The sequence below is a fragment of the Gymnoscopelus microlampas genome, assembly GCF_963454915.1.
Source record: "Gymnoscopelus microlampas genome assembly, chromosome: 6".
In the NCBI taxonomy this organism is placed as follows: domain Eukaryota; kingdom Metazoa; phylum Chordata; class Actinopteri; order Myctophiformes; family Myctophidae; genus Gymnoscopelus; species Gymnoscopelus microlampas.
The window spans coordinates 44,215,772-44,230,224 of NC_139943.1; the positions used below are offsets into that span (position 1 = coordinate 44,215,772).

The 14,453-nt window shown below is 47.9% G+C and overlaps 1 protein-coding gene across 1 annotated transcript in view; it reads left to right on the forward strand.

Moving 5' to 3' along the window:
• The window catches only part of shank3a (SH3 and multiple ankyrin repeat domains 3a), a gene marked incomplete at both ends in the record, with an annotated part of 270,098 nt that overhangs the window by 106,817 nt on the left and 148,828 nt on the right, over window positions 1-14,453 (forward strand). The window contains 2 exons of the mRNA XM_084059359.1: window positions 1,695-1,803; window positions 12,968-13,119. Coding sequence (XP_083915485.1) covers window positions 1,695-1,803; window positions 12,968-13,119 — 261 coding nt within the window. The remainder of the gene's footprint in view (window positions 1-1,694; window positions 1,804-12,967; window positions 13,120-14,453) is intronic.

Below are 14,453 nucleotides of genomic sequence, written 5' to 3' on the forward strand. Positions count from 1 at the left end.
AGATCATGTGGGTAAAGAGAAAAAAATAAAAAAGGGAAAAGAGACAGAGCCAGAGTGGATTCCTCTCGCTCAGTTTTACTTGGAGATGCTGGAGGGCTGTAGTGGAGGTGGGCATCTCCTCGGCTCGCATCGTGTCCAGGTGGCGGTGTGTGAGCGAGAGGAGGGTGGCTGCGGCTACAGGAGGGAGAGAGAGGGACAGAGAGACACCCAGTTGGTGATGGCTTTGTGTGATAAAGAAGGGAGGGAAAGGCGTGAAGTGGAGAAGGTGTGAAGCGTGAGTTTTTTTGGAGCGGGGGGACGTAGATTAAACGCATCGTTGCACATGGTGAGTGTGACAAACGGCTGTCCAGCCCAGTTTCTGCTGTTATGTATGTGTGTAAGTTTGTTTCAGCGCATGCCATGTGCAAACTAATGATGTATTGTGAGAAATAGACGATGGTGGTGTGAGCATGCATGCGCGTGCATGTCTGGATGCTTTGGCACCTGTTATGTAAGGAGAGAGGCAGAGGAACCTTGAGAGATTGGCAATAGTAACAAAAGCTGTTTCCCAGGATGACAGCTCATTTAGGCTATTAGGCATGCGATATTGCTAGACAATATCACCTCATTTTGAGCTAAATACATATACAGTATGACAGAGCTATGGCAGAACTTGGTAAACAATGGCTGCTATTAGTATTTCTTTAGATATTAATGGAGCCTATTTCAATATGATCCGATAGTCTGTCAGTGTCGATTGTAATCTCATGAGATGATGTACTGTAAAGCCATCTAGCAGTCATTTCCACACAATCTATTGTCTTTGGTGGGATGTCTCAGCGAGTCCCAGGTGTAGCATCGACCTGATGTTTCCTAGCTACAGGCTATAGAATAATATGTATTAGATTATATAGTTGTTCCAGTCCTCTGTATTCCTTTTCCAATCTGCACTCAGCAGACTTGCCCCCAACAGCAGAGATGATGAATATTTGCAATCATCAGTCACTGAGGAAATGCCTTAAGCGGGTTACCATGTGCTTGTAGGTGTGTGTGTGTGTGTGTGTGTGTGTGTGTGTGTGTGTGTGTGTGTGTGTGTGTGTGTGTGTGTGTGTGTGTGTGTGTGTGTGTGTGTGTGTGTGTGTGTGTGTGTGTGTGTGTGTGTGTGTGCGATGGTGTGCCTTACATAGGCTCTCATGCATGCGCATTTGTGCGTGTGGGCGTGTTTGTTTTATAAATTAGCTCACCCACATCAATGTTATGGACTCTGAGCAAGACTCCTGGGCAGTATATGCCATTACTACCGTTGTTTCAATTCACATTCACAGCAGCTTCAGCATACTGTAGAATTTCTTGCCTCAGCTTATGCACAGGAATAGTGTGGATGTCCACAGCTTGTTGAATTTGCCCTGGATATTTGTGTTCACACATGGACCTTTCACATAGATTGACTCACCAGAACACACACACACACACGCACGCATGTGCGTGCGCATAGAAGCACTTCAGCTTTCATCCCACAACTGCATTATTGAAGACCACCCCCATCCACATGAGACTTGCAGTACATCACCTGATCACAGCCATCTCTGCTTCTCTCTCCCTTTCTCTCTTCCTCTTTCCTCTGCTCCTCATCTCTCTCTCTCTCTCTCTCTCTCTCTCTCTCTCTCTCTCTCTCTCTCTCTCTCTCTCTCTCTCTCTCTATCTCTGTCTGTCAGGCAAACTTGAAGAAGTTCATGGAATATGTTCAGCAGAGGAACATTGAGAAGGTCTCAAAGTTCCTAGAAAGAGGTCTGGACCCCAACTTCCACGACCCAGAGACAGGAGGTGAGGAGCTCAGCTCTATGTTAAACTTTACTCCTGTATCTGTCTGCCTGTCTGTCTGTCTGTCTGTCTGTCTGTCTGTCTGTCTGTCTGTGTCCGTCAGTCCGTCCGTCCGCCCGCCCGTCCGTCCGTCCGTCCGTCCGTCCGTCCGTCCGTCCGTCCGTCCGTCCGTCCGCCCGTCCGTCTTCTTTGTGTCTTCTCTCCATCTCTCTCTCTTTTCCTTTGAGCCTTCCTTTTTCCTGTCTCTTTCCTTGATTCTCTCTGTCTCTCAGAATCTCTCTCTCTCTTGTCATTCCGGCTCTCTTTGGCTCCCTCTCTCAATTCAGTTACAGTACACTCATTTTTATTTGCTTTATTGGCATAAAAGTTCAGCACAATATTGCTAATGCAGCAAAGTTATACCCACCCCACCCCCCTCTCTCTCCTCTGCCAAAAGAAAAAATATATATACTGTATATAATGTATGTGGGTCTTCCAGTAATAAGGCTGGGGAAAAAAGTTGGATTACATCCCATGCTAATCCCCTCATTTTTATGCAAATGTTTGTCCAGCCAACCTCCAGAACCTCCTGGGAAGCGAACCTGTGACCATCTGATTACCTGACGTAGCTCAGTGGGTAGAGAGGCCCTCTACCCACTGAGCTACGACCGCCCCCAAAGTTAACCTGTAGTCTGGAATGAACACAAGAGACACCCCTGCAAGACTCACAGCAATCAATATTTCACACAGGAGGTTGGCAATGTAACATTAAAGGGATCATAAAAGGCCATTTTTGCCCCACCACATTGTTGAATTTTTAACCACCGCTATTGATGGGTCATAACTGCTCACCTGGTCATTTTCTGGGCCCGCGGGCCCAAGATTGAATCTCTACCCTGAACTTGCCTATTTCCTGTGCCTCTGTTACACCCCGACAGCCTTACTGTAGCCATTTTTACATTTGACTTTGTCCGTCTGTCCGTCCGTCCGTCCGTCCGTCCGTCCGTATGTTATGTCCGTATGAGCACGGCGTATGAGCACGGCATTTAAACAGCTATAACTCCAGTTCACACACACACACACACACACACACACAAGCCAATACTGCACACATGCGCACACACGAACACACGCACACACACACACACACACACACTTGACGTCCGTATGAGCACGGCATATGAGCACGGCATTTAAACAGCTATAACTCCAGTTCGCAGCATGCTACGGAGTACAAATTTTGTACATGGACTAAAACCACCAATAGGGACGAACTGAAATTAATTAAGCCCCGCCCCCTCTCTCTTCCTATTGGCTGGCCTTTAAACAGCCGTAAGTCCAGTTTGCACCATGCCACCAAGTCCAAATTTGGTATGTAGACTTAGACCACCAATAGGGACGAACTGTAATTACTTAAGCCCGCCCCCTCTGTCTGCCCATTGGCTGGGCTTTAAACAGCCATTATTCCAGTTTGCAGCATGCTACCAAGTACAAATTTGGTAAGTGGACTCAGACCACCAATAGGGACGAACTGAAATTAGTTAAGCCCCGCCGCAAAGGCACCGCTTCCTTCACACAGGGTGTGATTTTACACTCAGAGTTACTTTAACCCTATGCACGTACATCCCATACTTAGTTGACCGTATCCCCAAGAGCTCTATACTAGACCCCTTCCTGTTTTCACTCTACACTAAATATCTTCACCGGAAATAGCTGACCTACTGTACAAGCTCACGACACGTCCCGTTATGATGCATTGTGAGGCTGATTTGTGCAAAACATATTTTTTGACAGTACTCCTACATTTTGTCCAAAAATCCCGCAAATCGGTACACAGTGGCCCTCATTTATCAACGTGGTGCAGCCCGAATAATGAGCGTACGGCGTAATCACCGCAATTTTCGGCATTTATCAATATATCCTGACGTGGGCTTTATCCTACGGTACGCTGAGATCTCACGTCTGGTCGAGACCAGTTGTTGACGTTGGCTGCACCCGTTTATTCCATCCTAGAGCTGCGGAGCAGCATTGTCTGACTGTCTGACAAGCATCTGGACACATAATCCACTCCTAAATGTGTATATCTACACTAATAAATAATCGCTGTGAAAATATATCATTTTATAAAGTAATTTAAACAAACTGCTTTAACAGTCATTCAGATAAGACTGTAGATCTGTCTGTATTGAAAATAGCAGATCTACAAGCTCACAAGCCAGCGTTGCATCGCGACGCGTTGTGAGCTTGTAGATCTGCTATTTTCAAAAATATAGAGCGCTTTTGCGCTGGGAGTCCCGCGGTCGGGACGACACCTTTTCATGGACAGTGAGGTCTACAAACTTACAGTAGCTTGTCCTATGTTATGGAGTTATGTCATAGAGAGTTATGTAGGCTACACAACCTGGTTGGGTTAAGGATATAAACCCGACGCTGAGGACGCTCCAATATTAACGTGGCGGCACGGAATCACTGCATTCCGCCCGAGTCTCATGTACCGCTACGCTACGGAAAGACGGAGTTGGGCGGGCGCATGTGTGTGTGTGTGTGTGTGTGTGTGTGTGTGTGTGTGTGTGTGTGTGTGTGTGTGTGTGTGTGTGTGTGTGTGTGTGTGTGTGTGTGTGTGAGAGAGAGAGAGAGAGAGAGAGAGAGAGAGAGCGAGAGAGAGCGAGAGAGAGAGAGAGGGGCGTGTGGGTGTGCGTGTGTGGCGAGGCGAAACTATTTCTTATTGGCTTTTCATATCTTTGGTCGTATTCTGGTTCGTCTTCATGTCGTAAAATCGGGGCGTTTTGAGAATATTTAAAGGGCGTGTTATTTAAATGACGGTCGTTTCAGCCGTGACATTTATCAACGCTGGGACCAAGTGTACGCTCGGATCAGCTGTGTAGGATGCGTTGATAAATGTGACTTCGACGTTGGTGTACGGCCGAATATATGGAAAAGTATACGGCGGTTTCTACGCTGCGTTGATAAATGAGGGCCAGTATCTCTATAGTCATTAAACGAAACGGGTCTTTCAGATTTTTCAGATTCTATCCTGATTGGCTAAAAATGGCTTCCAAAGTTTGCAGGAGTGCTCCGTTTTGAACAAAATGCCTCAAATCATGAACACAGCATGCAATTACCTTGAAATTTTGCACTTACATTTCCACTATGCCGAGAAAGAAATGCCAAGTGAAAATGTTCAAATCAGCCTCATGTTGGCCCTATAACAGGCCGATTCGTGTTGTTACTTATAACTGCACCGATCTGTGTAAAACTTTGTAATCGCACTCCCTAGAGGTCAAGGAAAAACCCTTGCCCTGCATTTTTCACATCTGCCTTTTATAGCGGCAGGAGGCGGCAGAAGGCGGCAGGAGGCCAACTTATGTAAAACATTTTTAGCGGTGCCAACCGCTCTAAGGTTGACTTTGTCCGTATGTCCGTCCGTGGAAGCACGGGATGAGCACGGGATTTCAAACAGCTATAACTCCAGTTTGCAGCATGCCACCAAGTCCAAATATGGTATGTGGACTTAGACCACCAATAGGGACGAGCATGAATTGCTGAAGTTATCAAAGAGGGGTCCAGGGACCCCCAAGCACGGGATGAGCATGGGATTTAAAACAGCTATAACTCCAGTTTGCAGCATGCCACCAAGTCCAAATATGGTATGTGGACTTAGACCACCAATAGGGACGAGCATGAATTGCTGAAGTTAGCAAAGAGGGGTCCAGGGACCCCCAGCGTATGTTATGTTTGTCCGTCCGTGGAAGCACGGGATGAGCACGGGATTTCAAACAGCTATAACTCAAGTTTGCAGCATGCCACCAAGTCCAAATATGGCATATGGACTTAGACCACCAATCGGGACGAGCATGAATTGCTGAAGTTATCAAAGAGGAGTCCAGGGACCCCCAGCGTATGTTATGTCCGTCCGTCCGTCCGTGGAAGCGCGGGATGAGCACGGGATTTCAAACAGCTATAACTATAGGTTACTGGACGTAACCCCGGTTTTATGATAATATAAGCGAGATGTCTCGCTATGGGAGAGCGCCCTCCGGCGTGATCACACAGAAGTACACCTTCATAAACTTCCAGACAATTCTATTGGCTGGACTGACCTTCCTCTGACTGGAGGTCCCGCCCTCATCCTATATCAGTCAGTGGAGGGTCATTTTCCCTAATTCAAGATAACCTTTCTCTTCTCGTTCGTAAACAAGAAGGGTGTCTTTCGAGACATCTCGCTTATATTATCATAAAACTGGGGTTACGTCCAGTAACCTATAGTTTTATTTCAAATATTTCACTCGATGTCTCGCTATGGGAGATATAATACACTCCCTGATTGTTATCTCGAAGTCCAGAGTAACCAGCCTAGGGGCATGATCCCCGTGTCTGGAGGCTACACTAAGGACCGTACTGTATGCGCCACAGGGGCTGCAGTTACGTCCAAACTGTAGAACCTGGCAAATGTCAAGGCCTAACCCAACATGCCACACTGCAGACATCTCAGATGGAGACCCCCCCGAAGAGGGCCCATGATGTCGCTATTTCCCTTGTAGAATGTGCCCACAGTCCCACTGGGGCAGCATCCCACCACTGTAATAGGCTAACTGAATAGCCTCTAAAATCCAGTGGGAAAGTGTCTGTTATGCAATGGGCTAGTCCACTATCCGTGGAGCCCATTACACAAATAGCTGATCTGACTTTCTCAAAGCCTTAGATCTGCCAATGCACATTTCCAAAGCCCGAACCGGACAAAGGCAATGTAACCTTTCATCCTCTCATGAGGCGAAAGGAGGCGGATGAAAACGCATTAAAAGGTCACAAGGACACTTGGTACCAAGGGGTTCTTTAGCCCACACCCAGGTCTGGGTCTGACAACCACCCTTGTAGTCCCTTCCTTGAACTGTGTACACTCCCCGTGTACTGACAGTCCATGAAGATCACTGAGCTCTACAGTAGTCACTGAAGCCATCAGTAACACAGTCTTGATTGACAGTTGTTCTGTCAATCTGACACAGAGGCTCGGGAAGAGACGTTTGGTCCCTTCATGAACCGACAAATCAGGCAGTGCTGACCCACCGTCTCGGCCTCAAGCAATACGGCAGGCTGAGATAGCCTCCAAGTAGACTTTTATTGTGGAAAAAGCTCTGCCCTTATCCACTAAGTCCTGCAGAAGGACTTAATGGACATGGGTTTGGAACGGCACAGTGCGAGACGCCTATATAGGGTGCGATTTCTCGCACCTCATCTCAAACCGTTCTGGAGTAACCCCTCTGTACTCAGATTCATCCCCTCATGGGCTGAGCCCAGAGAGTCAGATGTTCTGGTCACAAATTAACTCGTCCCCTACTAGCGTTAGCATGTTTCTGCGTAACGGAAGTAGCCACGAGCGGTCGTACAGGACAGGTTCGACTGACACCCAGTGACCCCATTCTGGGGCCACCAGTATCACCATCAGCCCCTGGTCCCTCACTCTCATGAGTGTGGGAGCCAACAGGGACAGCGGAGGAAAACGTAAAAAAAGAGTTCCGAGCCATTTGTGCACTAGTGCATTTCGACCCAGAGGCACCACACCCTCCACTGAGAAGAACAACGGACATCCCGTGTCTTCCAGTGAGGCAAAAGATCCACCAGGGGGGCGATCAAACGATCCCAGACCCGTCCTGGTATCTCCGGGTGCAGAGACCAGTCGTCTTGAGAGGAATCACAGATTCCTCCAGCGACACAGCGCTGTCACACATTCCTTTGTGACCATTGACCAACACACGACCGCAACTGCCCAGCCGTCTTAGCGATACGGCTGAGGCCATCATACCTGTCATTCTCATGCACATTTTGAAGGAGACCCTCCGGCCCGTGCAAAATTGTGCCAGGCAGGACAAAAAGGACTGATCCTTTTCAGTGGCGGGCTGGCTTTGAACAATAGTGAGTTCAGAGTCCTGCCTGTGAAATTCGCTGTTTGTGCAGGCACCAACACGCAGTTGATCCTGAAAACTTGATTTCAGTAGGTGAGACACCACTTTCTGAGTATGCTGCCTTGCCGCTGATCCTTGAGTCGGCTTGTAGCAGCCCATCATCTTATGTAAGACGCTATGCGAGTGCCTTCTCTCCTCAGAGGGCCAATCGCAACCTGCGTGAATTCGACAAATACTCTGGGCTGAGGACGTTACAAACGGTAGCACCGTGTATTCGTAATTTTAACCTCAGAACCCTAACAACAGAGATTTCTGTGTGGTGGGTAAAAAGAGCATAAAAATAGGCGTCTTTCAGGTCTATCGATGTGAACCAGTCTCTCTGACGCACCATGCGGAGAGACGGATTTGATAACATCCTGAATTTGAACGCCATTAGATACTGATTGAGGGCTCTTAGGTCCAGTATCGGACGCAGCCCCCCCCCATTCTTTTTTGACCAGGAATAGCACGAGTAGAGCCGCTGTTAGCTTGGTCTCTGGGTATTTCCTGTACAGTTCGTCTTCTTAACAGGGAGAATTATCTTCCTGTAGAAAATCGCCCGCCTGTCCCCTGCTTAAGGGAAGATCGCTTCCACTAGCCTGGGGAGGTCTCGAGGCGAACTGTAGTATACATCCCTGGATATAGAGTGCAGCACCTACTGTGGTGTGTTGCACCTTATCCATTCCAAATATCATACAGTGGGGTTCCTACAACACTGGTTAGGCTCGATTGTGGTGTCGTGGCGCCATATAGTGGTTGAACAGAGTCGACCGTGAGCCGTTCCCTTGGGGACAGGGCGTAATCGTCCTCTCTTCATGGCGAGTATTCGCCCCGCTACCCTGAAGTGTCTGTGAGACCTCTGTGGTAGCGAGCGTGTGTCCCTTATGTTCTGGTTTTGTCCTGTTTCATTTCTTTTCGCCGTGCCCCTGAAATTCAGGCTGTAACGGTTTGAATTTTATTGGAGAAACAGGTAGAGAGGGTTCAATTTCTAATAACCACTCTGATGTCTTGCCAAGGAGACATCTTGGTCATAGTATCAGCGAACCTGGGTTACAGTCGTAACTCATGTTTATACTTACACAACATTATCCACATAATGTATAGTGTGTAAAGTCATTCTCCTTTCCATCGGGCGGTGGAGCGTGTTCGCCCCGCCCGGTCACCAGAACTCCAGGACCACCAGAGAGAGAGGGGGAGGCAGTGTCCACCGTCTCCTCCTGACATAGTCCCAGCCATGTCCCTCTCCTTTCTGTATTTCACTCTTGTAGAGTAGCTACCCGAGGCCTGCCTCTGGCTGGCTAGGGTGCTCCTCCTGGCCTGTAAACTGCAAGCAAGAACGCCTGCCATTTAGGCGACGCGTGCTTCGCAATGGATTTGGGCTCTCGTGTCAGAGCCGTGGCTTCTGACGTGAGGTGTGTGGCAACCCCTTCTTCCACGGGTAGCGGAAGAGTAGGGCTCAGCCCAGGACACGTCAACTGTTGCCCCAGTGCTGGTTGCCAACAGGAGTAGGCATTAAAACCGTTCTCTCATACTGGCTGCGGCTTGTGGCTATAGGCTACGCCGCTGGCAACTCGAGGTCGAGTATGAGTCGTGGGGAGAGGCTCGTTTTACTGGCCAGTCGCCTGCTCAATGACCTGGTTATAGGGGACATATTCTGTACCCCGGAGTAACTTTTGGGCCTCGTCCGTGTCCTCTTCCTAACTTGGTGTAGAAGGGACTGGAAATGTTTGGCCCGCTTTTCTGACGAACCTAGGTTCGGTTAGTCCGCATGCCTGTGCGGAACGGACCTTCCTCACACGGCCCTCGGGCTGCGTGGGTTGGTCCCAGGCAAATAACACATGAGTTGTGTTCGTCGTGACCCGACATTCTATTCCCGCAGACCCCGCACTCTTTCGAGGGACAGGGGTCCCTTCGTTGCTGGACTGCAGCGGTCATTGTTCACAACACGCGTGGAGCCTGTTTGTGGCAAGGTCTGTAAACAGGGGAGTCGTGTATGGGAGAAAAACGTTCTAAGCTTTTATTGTCCCAGAGAAACAACACGATGTCGGTGTTAGCGTGTAGCTAACTGTAGCCTGCCCAGCTGGTAGTTTATGATGCTAGCTGGTGGCTTGCAGAGCTGAAAGAGAAACACTAGGAGCGTTTAACGCTAGTGTGTTTGCTCGGTTTTAGCTCGTGGCTACGAGGCCACTTTAGAGACGAAAACACGATGTGGAGCAGTGATGCTGTCATGTTTTTACTCAGTGATAGCACGTCGTGTGCAAAGCGTGTTGCTAGTGGGAGCTCTAAGCTTACCGATGGCAACGTGCTAAGCAAGCCGGTAGCATATTATGCTAGCTGGCGGCGTACAGGGCTGTCTCTGAAGGAATACAGTAGGAGCGTACTACGCTGGTGTTTGCCCGGTGTTTAGCTCGTGGCTAAAACCACCTCTGGGAGAAAACACGATGTGAAGCAGGTTATGCTGTCGTGTTTACTCTGTGTCAGCACGCAGTGTGTAACGTGTTGCTGGTAGGAGCTTGTTAAGCTTCACCGATGGCAACGCACTAAGCTAGCTGGTAGCGTATTAAGCTGGTCAGAGAAAAGACACATTTAAGAGTGTAAACGCTGGTGTGTTTGTTCAGTGTTTTAGCTCTTGGCTAAGAACCACCTCGGAGAAAAACCACAATGTACAGCAGGGACGCTGTCGTGTTTGCTATAGCTTGCCAAACGTGTTGTTAGTGGGAGTTTATTAAGCTCACTGGTGACAACATGCTAAAAACTAGCTGGTATCTTATGGCGCTAGCTGGTGGCGTGCAGAGCTGACCCGGAGAAAGCACACTAAGAGCGGACGACGCTGGTGTGTTTACTCGGTGTTAGCTTGTGGGTGAGAAGTCACCCTGGAGAAAAACACGATGTTAAGATGTCGTGTTTACCCTGTGTTAGCATGGTAGCCTGCAAGAAGTGTCGCTAGTGGGAGCTTGTTAAGCTCTCGGTGACGACATGCTACGCTAGCCGGTAGTATTATGATACTACCCGGTGGCGTCCCGCACTCTTTTCTGCGGGACCGGGGCTCTTGGACCCGGTCCTGCTCCTCAGAGTTGTGGAGGCCACGTTCACGTTAAGCGTTTTAAGCTTTAGGGAACAGAACAGGGAGGAGGGAAAAAACGAAAACACAGGGGTTGAGCGGACTATGCTCACATGTTTGTTTTTCCCTAGCTAGCTCGTGGCTAACTGTGGCTAGCCGTCTGTGGGGCTGAGGAGAGCTCAGGGCTCTCCCTCTGGCAACCTGCTGCTAGGCTTGAAAGAAACAAACACTGGGGCCGAGTATATTATACTGGCGTGTTGTTCTTTACAGCTAGCTCAGGGCTAGCTGTGGCTAGTAATCAGGGTGAGACTAGGGAGAGTGTATTAAACTCGTCCTTCGAATCACGATTACTATGTAAGCAGACTATGCTTTCTTTTTAGCTTATTAAGCTTGGCTATGGAACGTATTAAGTTCCTAGCAGGTTTTGTAAAGAAAAGTCAACACCTACCATCAGTAGCGTCTCGCGGTCCGGGATATTATCCTGTCCTGTTGAGACTTTCGCCGTACTGACTTCATAAGGTGGACTGAGAAGGTGCTTCCTCGATCGCGAACGAGAAGAGAAACTGAATTAGGGAAAATGACCCTCCACTGACTGATATAGGATGAGGGCGGGACCTCCAGTCAGAGGAAGGTCAGTCCAGCCAATAGAATTGTCTGGAAGTTTATGAAGGTGTACTTCTGTGTGATCACGCCGGAGGGCGCTCTCCCATAGCGAGACATCGAGTGAAATATTTGAAATAAAACTCCAGTTTGCAGCATGCCACCAAGTCCACATATGGTATGTGGACTTAGACCACCAATAGGGACGAGCATGAATTGCTGAAGTTATCAAAGAGGGGTCCAGGGACCCCCAAGCACGGGATGAGCACGGGATTTTAAACAGCTATAACTCCAGTTTGCAGCATGCCACCAAGTCCAAATTTGGTATGTGGACTTAGACCACCAATAGGGACGAGCATGAATTGCTGAAGCCCCGCCCCCTCTGTCTTCCCATTGGCTGGCTTTTAAACAGGCATAACTCAAGTTCACAGCATGCTAGGGAGTACAAATTTTGTACATGGACTAAAACCACCAATAGGGACGAACTGTAATTACTTAAGCCCCGCCCCCTCTGTCTGCCCATTGGCTGGGCTTTAAACAGCCATCATTCCAGTTTGCAGCATGCTACCAAGTAAAAATTTGGTAAGTGGACTCAGACCACCAATAGGGACGAACTGAAATGAGTTAAGCCCCGCCCCAAAGGCACCGCTTCCTTCACACAGGGTGTGATTTTTTTTTATATTACTCCTTCCATTTTATCCACATTTCACGCAAATCGGTACACATGATCTCTATAGTCATGTGATCAAGACGGATGTGTTTGATTTTTCATATTCCATCCTTGATTGGCTAAGATTTACATCTAAGGTTTGCAGTAGTGGCTTGTTTTGAACAAAATGTTGCAAATCATGAAAGCAGCATCCGATTGCGGTCAAACTTTGCACGCACATTCACACTATGTTGAGGAGCAAATGCCACCCTTTTAACATTGGCCTGTTATAGCGCCACCAGCAGGTCTAATTTAGCAAAACAATTGTTTTGAACAAAATGCCTCAAATCATGAATGCAGTGTCCGATTGCCGTGCAAGGTCTAAGAAGAAATGGCTACCTTTTCACATTGGCCTATTATAGCGCTACCACAATAACCTACCTGACCTGGTGGACACCTGTGCTCCGAGGAGCACTTTTTCTAGTTTTTATTTTTTTGGGGGGGTTTTCTGACCTCAATTTGAACATTGAACATTCAGTGGATTTTGTGTGGTCTGGGATTTTCTGAATACATAGGCTAGTGCTGTGATTGGCCCGTGGACTTAAACATCAAAGTCCATTAATCCCACCCCTCTCCTCCCCGCCCCTCCCCTCCCTTCTCCTTTGGGTGGGCGGAGCAGAGATGATTGACAGGCAAAATCCCTCAACAACGACACCCTGTAGCTAAAAAGGCCTCAGAACACAAAAAAGCTGTCATGGCTCACTGGAGAGGATTTTCCAGTTAAAACCTTTTATTACACGTTTGAAGGACCATGATAAAGACTTTAATGTTTTGTAAAACCAGCATGTTATGACACCTTTAACACATGAGGATTTTACTTTGTGAGATGTCGACAGTGATGTTGTGATGGGTTGATGTTTGGTTATGTGTGTGCTGTAGAATGTCCTCTGACGCTGGCGTCCCAGCTGGAAGGCTGCGCCGAGCTGGTCAAGGTGCTGAAGAGCGGAGGAGCCCACCTGGACTTCAGGACCAAGGACGGCATCACGGCACTGCACAAGGCTGTACGCACCAAGAACCACACAGCACTCATAGTGAGTTCAATACACACACACACACACACACACACACACACACACACACACACACACACACACACACACACACACACACACACACACACACACACACACACACACACACGTGTCTGTTTCTTTTTTTAATTTTACATTTTTTATCCCACGATTTTGTAACCCTTTTTTTTCACCCGGTGCCAATTTTCTAAGTGATCCTGGGCGCTACACTCCCCCCACCAACCTAGGGAGCCCAGGGCCGAGCTCATGCCTCCTTCAATGCATGAGAGCCAACTAACCTTCTTATCACCTAACAGGGGGGAGTTTTCCCGGTAGGACGTAGCGTGTGGAAGGAACACGTTATTCCAACCAGTTCCCTTCCTCTCCATCAGGCGCCCCGGCTGTCATGGGGGAGGCGGTATAGCGACCAGGATTACTACATGTTTTTGTGAGGGTATTAACTACCCTAGGAGACACGGGGAGAACATGCAAACTCCACACATAGTAGGCCCTTTAGTCAACCCCACCTAGGGAATGGGCGCTGTTGACGGAGGAGAAGAATGGATATGAAATCTTATCTTCCAATATTTTTAGCTATGCCAGTTCTAAACCCTGTTGTCAAAAAAGTTTTTTTTTTGACAAGAAGGTCAGTTGGCTCTCATGCATTGAAGGAGGCATGAGCTCGGCCCTGGCCTCCCTAGGTTGGCAGAGGGAAGGTAGTGCCCTGGATTACATAGATAATTGGCACCGGGTGTAAAAAATGGGGTTACAAAATCGTGGGATAAAAATGTAAGTAAAAAAAAATATATATATACTTTTTCTTTTACTTCAGACTACAACAGACTGCCAGTCTGTTGTAGTTTGAAGTAGTCTGTCTGATAGTTGTTGTTATGGTGATGGGATACAAAGAGCACTCATGCACGACATGTGAGTGGGAAGGCCATCGAGGTGGTGGGTGGGTTAGTGCGTGTGTGTGTGTGTGTGTGTGTGTGTGTGTGTGTGTGTGTGTGTGTGTGTGTGTGTGTGTGTGTGTGTGTGTGTGTGTATGTAATTCGAGCCACCTTAACAGTAAAACGACAAAATAATAAAAACTAAACTAAAATAGCAAACCTACTTTGAAAATGAATCAAAACTAAACTGAAAATGTAAATGAAAAGTAGACATTTTATAAATATAAAACCTAATGAAAAATACAAAACTATAATCAGCATGACACGCACACGCACGCACGCACCCACACACTCTCTTCCTCTGTCCTTGTTAAAGAGTGTTCATACAGTACAGAGAGCCTTTGAGCCACTCATGTGACATAAAATAACACGCCCTCTCTGTATGAACTCGCATATTCATTGAAT